This window comes from Scatophagus argus, chromosome 23 (genome assembly GCF_020382885.2).
Source record: "Scatophagus argus isolate fScaArg1 chromosome 23, fScaArg1.pri, whole genome shotgun sequence".
NCBI classification, from domain to species: Eukaryota; Metazoa; Chordata; class Actinopteri; family Scatophagidae; genus Scatophagus; species Scatophagus argus.
In genome coordinates, this window is record NC_058515.1 from 7,769,059 (window position 1) to 7,786,564 (window position 17,506).

A 17,506-nucleotide genomic window follows, 5' to 3' on the forward strand; every position below is an offset into this window, starting at 1 on the left:
TAATGACTACAGACTACTTTTATGAGTTTATCTCCACCGAAGCGCAATACGAGACATTGCAACACTGAGCTTGCTTATAATCTAAATAGATTTGAATATGATCATACTTTTATGACTTCTTTAAAATAATTCATACGAGCAATGAACACAAAAATGTGTTTTATTATTCATTTTTAGACATGTTTTGTGATGGCAAACTTTAGATACAACACTGGACATAGCAGGACATATATTAAGAGATTTTTAAGAGCATATGGGCTCAGTGTGAATACAGAAATGCATTGCACTGAGCACTGAGTTCTTTATCTGCAGAAATCGCCTAAAACAGCAAGATGTTGGGGATAACCACTGGCTGTGCCTGATATTTTATCAAAATGTGTTGAAACAGTGGGCTGCAACATTGCTCATAATAAAAATCTTTATTTCATTGCACTCACAAAATTGCTTTCCACTGCTCTCAGATAAGCACTATGAAACTGGAATTCAGTGTACTTAAGCTGCAATAATGATTGGGCACCTTGGCAGCCACCCATATGGTGACCTCATAGATTTTGGAGCCGTCGCAGCACCCGCAGAGAGAAATGGACAGAGGGTGACCGTTCCTATCTCACAAAATTCCCCCTGAAAGGACCTCTTGCTTGCTTACTTCTTTGTGCACCATGAGTGTTCTGCAAGCATAAGTTCATCTCCAATGCAAAGATAAAAGAAACATTTACACTATGTGACTGCAGCCCACTGGTTGTTCAGGTCACTTGTAAGGACTTTTATGTTTAAAAGTGTAATCGCACGCTACATAAATGTAACTGTCACCTTTGTTCCATTGTGCAGTTTTATTCACATAGTGACCATATATTGAAGTGTGAGACTTAAGCTAAAGTGTAGATATGATTAACTCATTGGACAAGTGTCCAATGGAAGTACAACTGTAGCCTTTGGAATCTCCCGTCTAGTAGCACGTTAGTTACTCCCATTTGTAAAGAAGTCAAGCACTAGGTCTCTCCATGATAAACAATACTGAATATACTTCTATATATAGTATACTGTATGTTCAATAAGTTGTTTACTCCAACATGTTCGTATTGTGAGAAGTGTTGATGTACTGATAAGTTCTAGATTTGTAGTCCTATGGTTTTAATTGGTGAATAATTGCTGAAAATATCATCAACTAAGTGAGTAGCAGTAACATGTATATAAGTGTAGCTGATGAAATTCCACACCACTGGCATTGTAAAGAAGGCTGGGTGTAACTTCATAAGTGTGTTTTATTTTTTTTATTTTTTACTATTTCACCTTTCCTCACCATAGCCAGTATTTTCATATTATGTCACTTGCTAAACACTAAGTAAACTTACAAATGGGTTCTTTCTCGGGGTAGGTTTTTTAGTTATGTTGTGGCTGTCTTGTTGCCCTTTTACTCGTTGTTAGTTGTATAGGCCTCTTTTCACAGCAGACAGCATTTTTGACTTGTCATAGCAAGAAAAGCACAGGTGTTACTAATGACATTAATCATGGCCCCTTTTCCCCTTTCAAGGGCCTCTGTAAGTCATGTGAGTGAGCCAGAAGGTAAAAACGACAGGGCCTTGGAACTGGAAATGGAATACATCCATTATTAATGATATTCATTGAACCTGTGTGTTTCCTGCCATGACATGTCAAAATGCCTGTCATGAAAAAGGAATATGACGCTTTTGAGATTTCTTGAGTTAGTAAAGAAATAAAGCTGTTCCTAAACTCTGACCCTATTTGGCCGTCATTCACCAAAGCCAGTTGACACATTATTGACATCCCTCAACTCCTTTGTGGTTAGAATGTGTATGCCATGATTGGATTAAAGCTAAAAAATCATTAAATGCAAGACTGGGTTTGGCCCACCTCGCTAAATGGTGACAGTGATTTGAAATCAGTTTATATAATGCTAGGCATTATGTTGTACTGTTGTCTTCATGACACAGCACTCTTGCGATGACTGCTGAGTCAACATTGGGACTCAGCCGACACGTACCTCGTATTCCTGTGAAAACTTAAGGTTGTCGTTGGCTTTCAGGCGCTCCAGATGATCTGCCAGGTCCATAATTGGTATTGGAGGGTGGCTAGCCATACCTGTCAATCAGATGGACTGTAGGTCAGTCACCAGTCTTGTAAGAGGGCATCACCCACGCACAAGCCGACAGCGAATCATTAGATAAGCAGCATGTGTGTTTAACAGGGGGAATGGAAGAGTGGGTCTTGTTAGGCTAGTTTGTTCACTCAAAGCAGTGGCCATGCTCGTCGAGAGAATATGGACACAGAAGCCAATGAGAAGTCATCGAGCACACTTGTACCACTGGGACTCTCCCTATTGAGAGAGAAGAACGTTATTCTCAAAGAAAGCTGCTGTGGGTAGTTAGCATGACAGTAAGACACATACACAAACATCCAAAACAAACAAAAAAAACCCCCAAACAACCAAGAAAACAAACAAACAAAAAAGAAAACATTCAAAATGTTAGGCCAGATGTTGCTGTCTGCTTTGAGTGATGACATGTTTTCAGGCTGTCATTTCAAACTCCGCCTCCTGTGATGACATAGCATTAACGCCAGATGGATTAGATGGGGATGGGAATACAAGACTAGGCAGAAAAAAGTGGAAAAGAAGGGAATTAAAGCTAAAAATCATGTCAAATGCATAATCGAGACCAACTAACTTGACAAATGGAGGTTACTGGGGTGACTGGAGGCACCTGAACCTGTGGAGGAAACGGCGGTGTAATTAAATACATTGCAGATGTTATCGCGATGTGATGACAATTTTCTTTACAAACAGAAGGTAGAAATTGAAACGTGACAAGTAGCTGAATGAATTATGCGTGTTCTAAATGGGACATTAGTAACATTCAAAATCATCATGCTAAAAGCTTGACTATGCCACCATGCTTATGTCAACAATAAGAAAGTGCAAAGGGAACAAAAATCTTCTTGCAAAGTTGGAGTGCCCACAGGAAATTATTTGACACCATTTTAACCTGAGGATGCTGACATGGCGATAAACTATTTATACTGTTTCAGCTTGCAGTGAAGGTTGTTTGACTTTGCCACCACATGACTGGCGTTGTTGAGTGTGAACAGTAATTGAGTAATTGAGGTATGTGCGTCATGAACTCATTTAAGTGCTTACATATAGGAAACAATCAAAACTGTAGGATATGAACAACACTGATGTTCACCAAGATACCATGTTGTCGCAATTCAGCCTGTGACCACAGACCTGCAACAAATTCTGATGTCACTTTGACACATCAGTTGGGTGTCTCTCTCCAGAGTTGAGGTGATGTTTCATTTGCTGCCACAAGTGGACATTAGCTAATGGAAGCTGAGCCTTGTTTTCCCACCCACTCTCACATCTCTGTGAAAGACGGCGATGGGTGTTTCTGTTGCAGCCCTGCTACTCAAAATCCATTTCCACCACTGGGGGACAATGAAAGTACCATTTCCAGCACGCCGTCACTCAAACATCAAGCATCCTTAAGATGAAAATATCCATTGGGGGTAAAGAGGTGAAAGAGAAGGTAGAGAGAGTAGGGGAAAGAGGTGGTCTAATGTGGATGCACTTCAGGACTTGAGAGAATGTGGCCACGTGGTAGGAAGGAAAAAAAAAAAACAAAAACATTTGGTTCTTTTTGAGCAGCGACAGAGCCAAGATACCAGCCTTTCACTCTCAGAAAGGCTTTTTTGGAGAGGGGGAGAGCGGGATGGTGGAAATGGTGGCTTGAGAGGCAAGCGAAATAGTGGGTGGATGGTTGAGATCACTCTGAGCCAAAAGGAAAAATACCCCTTTGCCAGGATGAAACAGCCAGTAATGGTCCTAACATCATTGAAGAGCTTTCATAAATATGCATAATCTTTTTCAAAAATGGGCCTGCAGGGATAATTCATCCTCCTTTCATACTAGCTGACCTGAAAAATATGCCTTTGATATTACAACATTATTGGCAGTCTCTGAACACCTGTCCCAAAGCAGTTGGTGCCAGAGGAACTTAAATGGCAGTTAAGTGTGTCTCTTACGGTCAGAACGGGGGCAAAGATGCAATACCTCCTTTCCAGGTGATAAATGGTTTGTGATGCTCATCGTATCTCTCAGGCCAGAAACGACCACGTGACTGAGCTGAGATACGACCACTGACCGCCAAAGGTCAAAGCAAGCAAGTGCTGGTGTCTACAGCTTGTCACCAGTTTCTCCTCGCTGTCCGTTGACTCGCATACAGAATTGAACACCAAGCTGTGACACATCTTGCATTTTGCCTAACCTTCCACAATGCCGCATCCTTTGACTTCAAGCAGCATAGTAACAACCATGCAGGACTGTACTATTCTGAGTAAGCATGACGAGTCTTGATGACCTGGATAACGCAGGTGCAGAGGAAGACGACAGCTGCCAAGAAACTGTCAAGCTTGCATTTCTGCCTCTTCATTTTCCACTGAGAAGTGTCTCCAGGGAGGAAACTGTCAGTATTGACCCTTTGTGCATTTTCCAAGCACCTGTCCATTGTCTACCTGCAAACTGCTCTCTTTCTTAACACTAATCTCACTGCAAAGATATTTGACTTTTTGAACATTCTGCTATCAGGTTTCAGTGTCAACAGTGGTTGCCGATGAACAAACAATGAATGATATCAAGCTAATTCAGAATCTAAATTATTACTTTAAGCAAGCAATCAGCAGCGTTGGTGTCCATTTTCCCAGTGCATATTTAGTTGTAAATTGACAGTGAAAGAGATCACTGACTTCGTTTGGAGTACCTACCAGGCGTTTGAAAGTTGAGACGCCGAAGCTCAACGGGGTCAGTGGGATGATGCAGTGGCATTTCCTTGTTGTTGGGCAGACTGCCTTTTCTAGCTTCAGATTCTGCTCTTTTTCTGCAGAACAAACGGCACATTGTAAATATTTTTTTTTTCTGCACTCAAAACTGTATCATTTTCAAGCTTGCCTTGTGTGCTGACAATAACTGCAGACAAATATGTAATTGTAGTGGTGGCAGGACTACATTCTTACAGTGCATAAGGCAACAAGGGGTGGACTAAAACATTTCACAGAATAATACAATCCATTACAATAGCACATTAAGTGCTACCTTGAGTGTAGCTCTTTTCAGTGATTCTGTCAGATAGTCATTCCGAAGATGAGGGTGGTGTTAAGGCATTATATTGTAACATGGTGTTGTTTCTGTATTTAAAAAGAAAACAACACCAACATGAACGTATCATTTGCTACGTGGCTATTGTACTGGATCGCATTTAATTGTAGAGTGCTCTTGTTATTTGTTCCACTCCCTTTGATTATAGGTTTATTTTTTAGCATGTTGAATGCAAGTATAAACAATTTTATTTGTCCTTTACCTCTTTTTCACATGATATATGAATGTTTAATGAAGGTTTTAGTTTCATAGATGACCGTGCATTTTTTTAAATTCAATCAATCAATACAGCATTGTTCTCTGAGATTAATCAGATGTATTGTAGGTAACAGTAATTACAAAACTGGAAATATGTGCAGATTTGGACATTAAGAATTTAAAGTTTAACAACAGCAGGAATAGATGAAACATGTGTACAGTAGGTCAGTGTTTCCCAACCTTTTTTGAGCCACGGCACATATTTTACATTAGAAAAATCACGCGGCATACCACCAAACAAAAATGTTCGGATCGGTTAACTGTTCTGCCTGTCACTACACGCCGCTCACTTAGTGTACCAATCAGGTGAAATTGGATAATCTTCCACTGCACAACTGACGGTTTCTCACGGCACACCTATGTGCCGCGGCACAGCAGTTGGGAATCACTGCAGAAGGTAACAAGTTTATCATTGACATGACTAAGCACATAGCAAGGGGTTGCTTGTTAAATTCGAAGGTTTAAAAGGAATCTGGCTTTCCTCTGCTCCTCTTTCTCACTCTTACCTGTCTGGTTTGCTGCTCCATTGGTCAGCAAGAAAAGAAATATCGACAGAACATTAGGTGGAAAGACCTTTAGCTTTATATAATGGAGAATTCCAGAAAGTTTCCTGTAGAATGAGCGAAAGACTGACTCCACGTAAGACAAACGATACCAGCCATATCTCAGTTTTGCTTTATGTGCAAGATTAGTGATGCTTCACTTCAGAGATGATGCTCAATTATGCTGCCTTAAGGCGCTTTGTTTCAAATACTGCAGCTTCCCAGGTGCATCACAGATTTGTACATTGTATCTCTGCTATTTCAAGCAGTTTCAGCTGATTGCTTCTTGTTCAAGCATAAAAGTCATCTCTCGACTTCTAATTGCTGTGTCTGTCTTTTTCCTGCAAATAAGACTACCATTGTTGCATTTATTAAAATCAAGAATCATGCATTTTCAAGATTTATGCATGTGGCATGATAAATGAGCACCATGTGGGATCATAATTTTATGAGGCATATACCACATTGCAATGTGTGTTTCAATTTTTTTAAAAAACTGAAAGGAATCTATTGGCCAGGTAGCATACATGATTTGATTTCAGTTATTCCATGTGTAAGTGTGATTTATGTTTCTCTCTGATGAAGTTGCACATTGTTATTCTCTTGTCCTTTCCCAGAGCTCAGCATAACATGGCTGTTGCCCTTTGCTCTGCACAAGAGAAGCACTCAGTCGCATAAAAATTGTTCTCGACAAGAAAAATACCTCCTGGTTATGCACCAAAAGTTCCCCAACATGGCGGAGACACTGGCTTGGTAATTGATGTGTAAAACTGCCTGCCACAAATGGAAACTCTGAAGCACCACGCACACGCCATCTTTATTCACTTTCAGTTCACTTTTGTGCTATCCAAACCAAAACTAAATGGAATCCAAGGACAATAAGCTATAAGAGAGAGACAGAATAAAGCTCTACACATAAACCGCTTACATTATACAGCTATTGATGTATTTTTTGTCTTCCGTATTGGTACTGTTCCTGATCATAGCTTGTGCTGACTCTTCACTTACTAATCTTGCCCTCCCAAAATTACTTCTTGACGAATACTGTGAAATTCTGCTTAGTACTGGACATTTGATTGAATGAACCTGCCAGAAAATTACGTAAAAGGTGAGAAGAGACAATGCAGTGAAGGACGCAGAGTCTGTGCTTGGACGCATGCATGCGAGATATGAGCATAAGTGTGACGTTGCTATGTCGGAGGGCAGCATAAGGTCACAGCAAGGATCTAGAGCTGCTCTCTCTTGTGGAATGGGTAGTAGTAAAAGGGGGAGGTGTTGGGGTGTCTGGATGCTTGCCCAGGCCCCAGGGCCTCTCTAAATCTGCACACACACGCAGTGACATGAAGCAGATAGTCAAAGCTCTTCCCTCCTACGCTTGACTGATGAGCAGTGACAGCACGAGGTCTCACTACCACTAGGGGGTTTCAGACAAAAAGGCTGTTTTGATTTGGTGTGAATGTGCACTACCTCGAGTGTTTTCCACAGTTTTCCATGTGTTTGTGAGCGTGTTGTGTTTGTGCTTATACGAGGGGGGGGGGGGGCAGATGGATGTGTCTGATTAACTTTCAGTTAACGCACGTGTCTGTGTGGACTGTGGGCGTCGGCGTTTGATGGCAGCTTCGGTAGCAGAACGCTTGGATGTACTCATCTGAGATTTAGAGCATGCAACTGGTCATGGATAGTCTGAAGATCAATACACCTCAGGCTTTAAGTTAAAACCCTCACATTTACTGTCTGGATTCGAATGTGTGAACTGAGGATTTGTGCAGTGTATGTGTTAGTGTCATGAATGTTAAATATTGAATGGTCATACTTACATTTTGAGTGGCTGTACATGAATTTTAAATGCACATATATAAGTGATAGTGTTTGTATTGTGCATCGTATTCACACGATTTGTGTTAAGGTAACTGTCCCATCTGAGGTGGATTCCTGTGCATTCGCTTCACAAATAATTCTTTTCATTTAATACCCTCACCTCTTGTAGAGAAGGATGGCAATGACGATGCAAATGATGAAGACAACAGCTAGCACAGGGCCCACCACCCAGATAAGACCTTCCTCCTCATCGATGATCGGCTGGGGGTCGATGTCGGCTGACACAACCGGGTCAGAGTAGGGGCTTGTGGCATACATGATCTGAGACAGGGAAAAGCAATCACTGATCAATATTCTATCCTAGAATCTGTGATACGTTCCATACTTGTAACTGTCATCTGGTGATTTTGACATATCCTTTTTTGTCATCACACCAAAACTGATCGTCACCTTAAGTTACACGAACATCCAGAACTGAGGGACATACACAAGTTCCAGACTTATTTGAGGAGTTCAAGATATTCAAAGCACTACTGCAAGACTTGAGTTAATTTCCTCCCACTACAGAGCATATCTAACAAGACTCTGACAAAGACAGCATGACCAACAATACAAATTAAAAGCCAATTCAAAGTTTTGCTGTATAATTTCTGCTAAGCTGCAGTTTGGATAATCAAAATGATCTTCAGTATCTCTTCTATACAGGAGCCTTGATTGAACTATTTCACATTCTGAGAGGAGATTAAAAAAAATGGTCTTGTGGGAAGAAAATATATGCTTCAGTGGGCAAATTAGAGATTTACCTCCGTCAGTCATTATCGTTTTTGCTCTACCTGAACTCAGGGTTAGCAGAGAGAGTGCGAAGCAGGACTATAGACCCTTCAGCTCACCAAATCCATCATCACGCCTGCAGCTGCCTAATCATAAAGCTTTCTGGTCTTCTGTTCCGGACAGACACATGCACACATACACACTAGCTGCAGCAGCGGAGATAAGGTGGACCGCACGTAGGACGCAATTAAAGAGGTGCCCTGTTATCGAGGTATTCTTGCGATCAGCTAAGGTCTTAAGGGGTTTCTCTCCCTAAAGCAGCAAGGGTCAGCTTCTTGGGCCAGCTGCAGATTTTTTTTTTTAAGTCAAAGCCTCACAAGGGCTCAGAGTAACACATCTAACCAGAAGCAAACTCCGACCCTGTGCCAAGATGCAGTGGATTTAACCCTCTCTGTCTTTTAACATGTACAGCTTTCAGCACACCTGAGGTCGCTAGCATGGGATAACCCAGAGGAAAGCAATTCATGTCTGAAGTTGAACTCAAGTATAAAAGGAGATGCATATGGATAAAACTGATAAGACCTGTGTGAAAGAGCAGCCTTACGTTTTCAGACATTTCCAGAACAGCAAGCACAAAGAAGATGTACTCCTGGCCATTCTGGAGTTGCCTGTTTTCAAAGTCCCCGTAGATCTTGCCATCTCCCAGGGTGAAGTCTTTAGGCAGGTCTTTGAAGTAGGCAGCGATATAGGCTTTGGGTTCTGCCTGCCTCCGGTACCGAAGTCCTCTGCTAGTTCGGTTTATCTCTTTCAGCAGCTACAGTGAGGAGCGAGAAGCAGACAGTTGATAACACACAGGGACACGTTCCAGCACACACATGAAAACACATCTACACAAACCAAATCAGTCTATCTTGATTTTTTTTTTTTTTTTTTTTTTTTTTTCTGAGCTGAGCTGAAAATGTTGATTAAAAGAGGCAGAAAATTATGGAAAAGATCAATGACTTATTTCATCTGTTTTTTTTGACTACAGAAGATTGTGAAATTAAAAGATTGTGTGGATTCCCAGCATATAAAACAGTTGAGGATTATCCAACATTGTCAAACAGTGGAAAAAAAAAAAAAAAAAAGAGAGAGGCGCTGAATTAATTTACAACTTTCAAGCTCAATTACTTATTCTTGTTGATACAATCAGATACATTTTTTTCCTTGAGATGGCCAAGACAAATAGAGTTTTTGTCTTTTTTTTTTTTTTGCTGGATTTGATGAACAGTGCGCAATTTTTATATATTTTCCAATGCGTTTTTTTTTTTAAATATGCAAAGGGAGGATGAATTACATTGTTATCAACAAATGGCTTTAAACTGTTTCCCCAAGTAACTTTAACAAAATTATATTTTAAAAAGTCTAACATTAATTAGAGGCAAAATCACCGCCTTTGCTCGTGCAATCAACAATAGTACTAATAATGCTAATGAGCTGAAAGAAATGCATAAAGTGTACCCTTCATCCACGTCTGAACCATTTGACTTTAAACTTCCAGTACAAAGTGTGGCTCGTAATTATGCTAATCAAGCCTGGTTAGTTATTTGGGTGTCTGATTTCATATCTCTGACTTGTGTGGAAGAGTGAGTATGCGTGTGTGTGTTCTATGTGCATCTGTCATTCACATTAGAGTGTGTGCGTTCCTGTGTGTGCTCTGTTTTGGCTGCGGGGCTGTTGGTGCTGCCCGATAATGTCTTCAATCATCTCTCCTGTCAACACGGCTAAATCTAGCTGCCCTTGGGAAAAGTTGTGAAAAGGTGAGTGCCAATATTGACAAACAAATAAATTCTGACAGAGAGGGGCGACTTTTGGGCTATCGGTCAAGGCTACAGACATGGGCCTGTAGGCGTGAGCTGCAAAGCCAATGCCAATGCCTTTTTCTTTTTAGCCTCTGAGACCTGTGATGTGTTGTGAAGTTTATACAACAGAAATAAATATTTTAAAACTTGCAATTTCCAAATAAGCTAAAAAATTTGCCAGAGGATTTGATTCACAAATAAAAATTGTTGTCAGAATTTCAAATTGTTGTAACCTGAGGGGGTAAAAGTTTTTCGAAGTTTCCATTCCTGCAAATTTCTTGGACAGGACTACAGTGTGTGCTGCACTGAATGTGCAGATCGATTACTTTCCAATGTTTGACCCTGCATCTGAAGGTGTACCTGAAATGTATAATACATAGTGATAAAAGTGGTTTGCTTACACACTTAATCATGTCTGCAATGTACACGTACAGAAGCTCCTGAATTATCTCAACTGGCTAAATATAAAAGTTGTCAAGTGTTTTGTGCATACGCAGTAGCCTAGCTTTTCCTGAAATGAGAAGAGACACGCAGGCCTGATGCAGCTCTTCAGGTAATTACCACAGACACAAAGAGGAGGAGGAGGAGGTGGGGATGAGGGGTTGAGTTTGCAGTGCTCTTGATGGCTACTTCATGTTCTCATTTCCATATGAACAGCGCTCTCTGCAGCTATTTGCGTCAATCAGCGGGACTCATCTACTGTTTCTCCTGCCCTCTTAACTGCCTCAACTTATTTTTCCTGGTTTCGAGATAAGAAATGTGTGGTATGTGCACAGTTATGTCGGCCCTGTTAAGAAGAGTGCGGTATTTGTATCGCAGATAAATCACTGAAATTTGACATGTCATGTTTTTACTTTTTTTTTCCTGGTAACCTGAGTCATTATATGCAGCTCATCCTTTAAACTTACCTCCTCCAAATTCATCTCATCAGGACTGTCCCAGGGTTTGAAAAACTTGCCAGTGCGCTGCTTCTTCAGAGGCACTACCACAATGTAATATCCCCTGGGAAATAAAATGTAAAGTACCGTACATTAATATTCTAGACAAGGTCAGTGATCACTGCCACTTTTCAAAAGACCCAAGTTCACCAGTTGTAGTGCAAGACTAAGGTCATTGTTTCCTCAACAAAGCCCTGCATGACAGCAAGAACAAATACAGCATTGCCCCATGCCCACCGTGTAGACATGTACTGACACTGGATTAGGACAGTGTTCCTCTCTGTTTTCTGTTTAATTTAAGCATGTTCAGTGAAGTCAAGTATGGTTACACCTCACTCAGGCCCCCTCAGGTCTTATTAGAAGACCTCTGTGAATGCAGCAAAGATACAGAATTAGAGGGATTTTCATCCCTTCATCTGGGTGGCAAGATAGATGAAGGCCTCTGCCAGAGTTTTCTGGGCTTGCTAGTTGGTCACTGTACTTGCTTGCATTAGCCAGGAAGGCAGTGTGGCAGGCTAATGGGAACGTAATTGACTTAAGCTCTGGCATGGAAGACAGTGGGCCAAGTGCATCCAGCAAGATCAAAAAGCCCTAGATAGGTTTGAAGCGTCGGTCTACAATCAGATGTGCTCCTTGGCCTTCTGACAACCCCGGGCTTTGTTGAAAGGCTAGGAGAGATTTTACAGGGCTTAGAGGAGCGCGCTGAAATGACTCAGGCTGCTTCAGTGTGTAATGACTGAGGTGAAGTGGATATTACACTGAAATGGAGGGATGAATATAAATGACTCTGTTTTGGAGGAATTATCCCTGACAAGGTCAGCTATCAAGTTAACTTGTTTATTTCCATTCACAATTCATCAGCAAGAAATAATCATCAGTAATGTGGACATTAGCAATGGACAGATCCACTGCCCCATACTGATGTCTTTATAAGTCACATATCCAACAAAAGAGTCATTTTTATAAAGTCAAATCATATTACGCTTGATGTAAGTTGGCAGTTACAAGTAGGACAGTACTCAAATGTGGATTCATGTTAATCAGAGTTGACTCAGAGTCGGTGCTTCAGATTGATGCATCATCTCAGGGGAAACTGAGTTTACTAAAGTTTGCAGTATACTATTCTGTTATCCTGTATTATTCTGTGTGTGATGACACAGATGAAAAAGTGCATTAAATTAAGTAACAAAAAGAAAGGCACATGGGAGCTTTTAGACTGATGATATGAATAATCAGCATTTCAGGGGCAGCCCTAATTATATGCATTTAGAAAGAACCTCAAGTCTGATAATCCCTACTCACCTTACTCTTTCAGATGTCTGCACTGACGGTAGCTCCACAGTCACCATACCATCTGAGTTGGTCTTTCCTATCAGGTAGGGTTTGGTGCGAAGAATGTCTGGGGCCGTCATGGTAGACACGCGATGCTGCAGACCTCCAGCACTGTTTCCACGATTGGTCAGGAGGAAGGAGTACTGTGTCTCAGGTTGAAGACCCGTGATTAGCTTCTGTGTTAGCTTCCCATCCACCTCCACGCTCTGCCCATTATCGTAGAGGATCTGTATGTGAACAAGTGGATGTTTCATGTGGACACTGAAGTCTTGGTTGTGGATGTTAACTGAATAGTTAGTGTGAAGAATATACTCTGTGTAGAATATGTCAATACATATGCTAATGTCATGTTTTTCTAAGCGGTGCTCACAGTGAAAGGTTGAGCTGGGTTGTAGGTGTCAGGGATTTCCCATGTCAGCAACACTGAAGATTTCATGGCAGCTTTCACGTGGAAATTTTTTGCAAACACTGCTAAAAGAAAGGGTGGAGCGGGTGATTTAGACACAAAACATCCTTTTCTGTTTATCTACACCACTTGTCCCATACCGGTGCTTACCTGAGAATGTCTCCTTCAAAACCAGGCTGAAATTAGTACTACACTGAACTCAACACTGTCCTCTTACCTTCTTACCAACACCAACTCTTAAATTAATGACTGACCTTGCTTGATTGACAAGACACAAAGAGACATACATACTTACTCCATATGAGTTTCTTAAATCATTCTTAGATTACAGGGACATAAGGATAGGATAGAATGTCAATATCAAAGTTCTGTTTGGTTTGTCAACATCAGCCACTTTTAGAGGAAGCTGCTGTGGTTGGAAAGGGCTGCGCAGGGAAAGGTTGATTTTAAAGAGGAAAGGGCTTAAAAGGTTCAGGGACTGGTCCTACCTTGATCCAAAGGCTGTGTCCTGAATTGGACACTTGGGCTATAAGGACCAGAGCCCTTGCTGGTGAAGGCACACATTTTAATATCATAAGTGGTATCTGCCTTAAGGCCATCCAGTGCAACTGTTGATTCCGGTGCGGTGATGAAGAGTTCTGAGGGACTGCGTGGGCTGTTGATGTCCTTGTACTGCAGAGCATATTTCACTATTTGACCATTTCGCTCTGCCAGCAAAACAGGTTGCCAGCTAACCTGGATGGTAGAGGTGGTGGCACCTTCTGCTTTGATGCTCTGAGGGTAGCCACTTGGCACATCCTCATTTGTGGTAACTTCTTTGACTGTCTCCTCACCGAAGCCCACTTTGTTGCGCGCTGAAAGGCGGAAAGTGTATGAGGCTCCCTTATGTATCTCTTTGGTTGTGTAGTGGTTCTCTCGCTCAGCAAACTCAATGACAGTCAGTGGATCCACATCTTTGCGGCCAAAACGGAGGCGGTAGCCTTGCAGAGCACCGTGGGTTACTGCTGGGGGATGCCACTGGAGGAGAGCTGTGCCCATGTTGGTTGTACTGACCATTAGCCGAGGTTTATCAGGAACTAAGACAGTACCAATGGAGAAAGTGACAAATTATTAAAAATATGCTTCCATTTTTATCATATTTATTGTAGACAGGCATTCAGTATCAGTCATTCTACTAGTAGTCTGTCTGTCTGCAAGCACTTTTACTGTCAAAAGAGGTTATTGTCCTTTTTTTCTTGTTTTTCTTTCACTCTCTTCACATTTTTTGTTCTTTTGAAAGTGCCCTCAGCATTGTTGTGTCACACCAGTGGATAAGAGTTATTGCACTAAATGAGACAGCTACTAGCTGACTTCACACTTAACATGCTTGATGCTTTCAACCTCACTGGCTGCAGTTTCACAGCTTGACAGAACATGTATGTGGTTTTATATGGAAAACCTAGTGTATCAGCAGAGAACCACAGGAGATTTGTCAGTAGTGATGGTTACGTTACCTGCGCCAGTGGTGGTGATCAGTTTGGGCTTGCTGCGTGCACCATCACCTTTTGTTGTATAGGCAGCCACAGTAACTGAGTATGTGGTCTCAGCCTGCAGCTCAGTGATGATCATTTCCTGTAAAGATGCAGAACTTTAGTTGCACATTCTGACTGATTTTCAGAAATAAGCAAGTCGAGATATAAATGCGGGATGTGATGTCAGCATAATCGCCACAGAGGACACAACAAACTTTCTCTAAACATACACTTAAAGTTGAGGCATGCTTCAATGGATAAAAGATAGTGCTTTATACTTTGGTGGGCAACAAAATATCCCCAGTAAACACAAATATAATTCAAACTTCTATAGCATAAAAGTAAGCTATTTGGTCGGTTAAATTGAATTTGAAGTTGTAACTGTTTAGAACCAGGCCCTAAAGATACATGCCATTCATGCATAGGATGCCAGGAAAAAAAAAAAAAGGAAAAGAAATTTTGTTAAGTTTAACTACTCACATGTTCGGTTGAATCATCATATTCCCACTGATTACGATATAAGAATATGGAGAGAAAAGAGACAATGAGTAAGTCCCAGGTACAGACACTAATCACTGGTGAGAAAATACGCACACAGAGTATGTCTGCTACCACCAAATAAATTGGTTTCTTGATTAAAAAACAAACAAACAAACAAAAAAAAAGAGCAACTAGCAACAATCATCCAATGTCGAATTGTATTCAGTGACAGAACAGCAAAATGGTCACTATGTTACTGAGTTCACTTGTTGATAGACATCGTGATAGCTTTTTCAACCTCAAATAAAAGACTTTGTTATAGTGCATGGAAAGGTGAGAGAGAGAGAAAGCGAGACTATGTGTCTGAGAGATGAGGTGGCTGGCTGAGGAGCGTGTTGTACCTGGGCATCATCAATCAGTATGTCCTTGATGACTGGCTGTCCCGTGGGCTCCCCATTAACCATCCTGACATAGTGCACCTGGTACCCTCGGATCTGACCGTGCTGCTTGGTGGGCATCGGTGAACGCCAGATCACTTTAATTGATGAGGAGTTGACAGCCTCCACCTCAACTTTACGAGGTGGCCCACTAGGAACTGGAGGAACACCATGGGATAGAAGAAAAAAGGTCAAAATTATAGAGAAGCCCTTCACCCTCTTTTTAAATCTTTCCCAAAAGCCATAGTGGAAAATGTTGCAGCGAAAAAGAAAAAAATCACAAAAGTGCAGCAAACTGCAACAAGTACTGCATGACATCAATATTTCAACAATGGTAAGGGAAAAAACCAACAGCAAAAACAGGTCTGACAACTGACCTAATCTTGAAACATTAAAAATGGGTAGAGTGGATTTTTAAAACATGGAATAAAAATGTGTTTGTCAAAATAGAAAAGTGGAGCCAAAGGGGGGGCTTTAAGTGTTTCAAATGCTTGAAGCACTACAAGAATTTTGGCTATGGAGCAAGGAAAAAAATGAATAAAAAATGATTCTATCATGAAGAGAGAAAAAAAAATATATAAAAAATGGCCTTCAAAAAAATGTCTTCCACCTTTTGTTATTCCCACTGTCCAGAACTCAAAAACACTGCAGAGAATCTTGCAAAGTTTCAAAAATGACAGTTGGGACTGGAAGTTGGAGGCCTGCAGCTGAAAATGCCATACCATGTGTTGAAATTGAGCAGCGTAGGGAGGAAAAAGGCAAAAAAACAAAAAAAAAGTGCTTTTGCACAGTGAGTCACAGTTTGTTAGATAAAAAAAAAAAAGTGCGTAGTCCGGAATGGGGCTAAAATATCAAGTGGCGACAGTCATATTAGAAGCAGGCAGAGGGAGTAGAGAAGAAGAGGGGACTGTAGATGTAGTTGTTAGTATTTGACGGGATAGGTTAAGAGGGGAGACTGGATTTGCAGCAGTGGCTTTGTTTTAGCGAACACATACCATCCTCCTCTGTGCGGATGAGCTGTGGCAGGCTTTCTGGTCCTGCTCCCACATCTGTATGAGCAGTGACCGTCACATGGTACTCAGTCCATTTTTCCAAGTTTTCCAAAAGGTACTGGGAGCTTTCCGGGGGTATGTTGGAGATTTGCTGATGTCTGGTAGTGTCGTCCCCTTCAGTCGCAGCATACTGGATGGTGTATTGCGTTATGATCCCATTTTGTAGTTCTATCGGGGGTGGCCGCCAACTTACCAGGATGCTGGTGGAGCTGGAGCTATAGCACATGACTTCCTGAGGTGGGCCTGAAGGTTCTGGTGGGTTGGATTTTGTGCAGGTGCAGGTTTTTTTTTTTTTTTTTTTTTTTTGGTCAGGCCGTTTATTGAGTTGGATTTTTGTTCGAAAGAAGATTCAATTTTTGTTTTGAGCGGGGTGATGATGGCAGAATTGACCAAACAAAGGAAGAAAGAGGAGAAAAATAAAATGACACAAAATGAGGAAAAATCACAAGGACTTACGTGGGTAAATGAAAAGCGTTTTAAATTAATGAGACATCACAAATAAATACAAAGCAAACGGCAAGAACCAACACAAAGGTGTATACACTGATGATGAATGGAAGGTGTTGACTGGAAAAAGGACAGCTTCAAATTATGTAACCTACCTTTGTCAAGAAAAAATGAATTTCAAAAACAAAGGGAAACAAAAATCATATATGCTAATATAAAATCTCTTAAAACTTTTAAATTCTAAAATGAAAACCTAAAACTATTTCAAACTACTTCAGAAACAATTCAAGATAAACCATTTAAAAATAAATGTAGTGATAAGACTAAGACTAAGGCAGATTTGGCAAGCAGTTACCATCAATCCAAAAACATAAAGGTTGATGCTTTAACTAGTTTAAAATAGAAAAAATGTTGTATTTGTCACCAACCTTTCCGAAGCCTGTTGGTTTGTGGTAAAAGCCTGATTGTACAACAGAGAGCTTCCCAAGGAGACATGACTGATT

The 17,506-nt window shown here is 41.0% G+C and overlaps 1 protein-coding gene across 36 annotated transcripts in view; it reads right to left on the reverse strand.

Annotated features, from left to right (window-relative positions):
• The window catches only part of LOC124054897 (receptor-type tyrosine-protein phosphatase delta-like), a 339,738-nt gene that overhangs the window by 19,291 nt on the left and 302,941 nt on the right, over positions 1-17,506 (reverse strand). For 13 of the 36 annotated variants that reach the window (XM_046381377.1, XM_046381378.1, XM_046381393.1 and 10 more), the window contains 14 exons: positions 16,500-16,808; positions 15,469-15,662; positions 15,068-15,094; positions 14,570-14,687; positions 13,565-14,152; positions 13,041-13,141; positions 12,641-12,897; positions 11,309-11,402; positions 9,164-9,373; positions 7,949-8,109; positions 5,935-5,946; positions 4,780-4,892; positions 2,685-2,726; positions 2,003-2,100 (listed from right to left, as the gene is read on the reverse strand). In XM_046381377.1, the coding sequence (XP_046237333.1) occupies positions 2,003-2,100; positions 2,685-2,726; positions 4,780-4,892; positions 5,935-5,946; positions 7,949-8,109; positions 9,164-9,373; positions 11,309-11,402; positions 12,641-12,897; positions 13,041-13,141; positions 13,565-14,152; positions 14,570-14,687; positions 15,068-15,094; positions 15,469-15,662; positions 16,500-16,808 (2,324 nt within the window). The remainder of the gene's footprint in view (positions 1-2,002; positions 2,101-2,684; positions 2,727-4,779; positions 4,893-5,934; positions 5,947-7,948; positions 8,110-9,163; positions 9,374-11,308; positions 11,403-12,640; positions 12,898-13,040; positions 13,142-13,564; positions 14,153-14,569; positions 14,688-15,067; positions 15,095-15,468; positions 15,663-16,499; positions 16,809-17,506) is intronic. The other 23 variants (XM_046381396.1, XM_046381382.1, XM_046381381.1 and 20 more) reach the window with 10 other exon arrangements.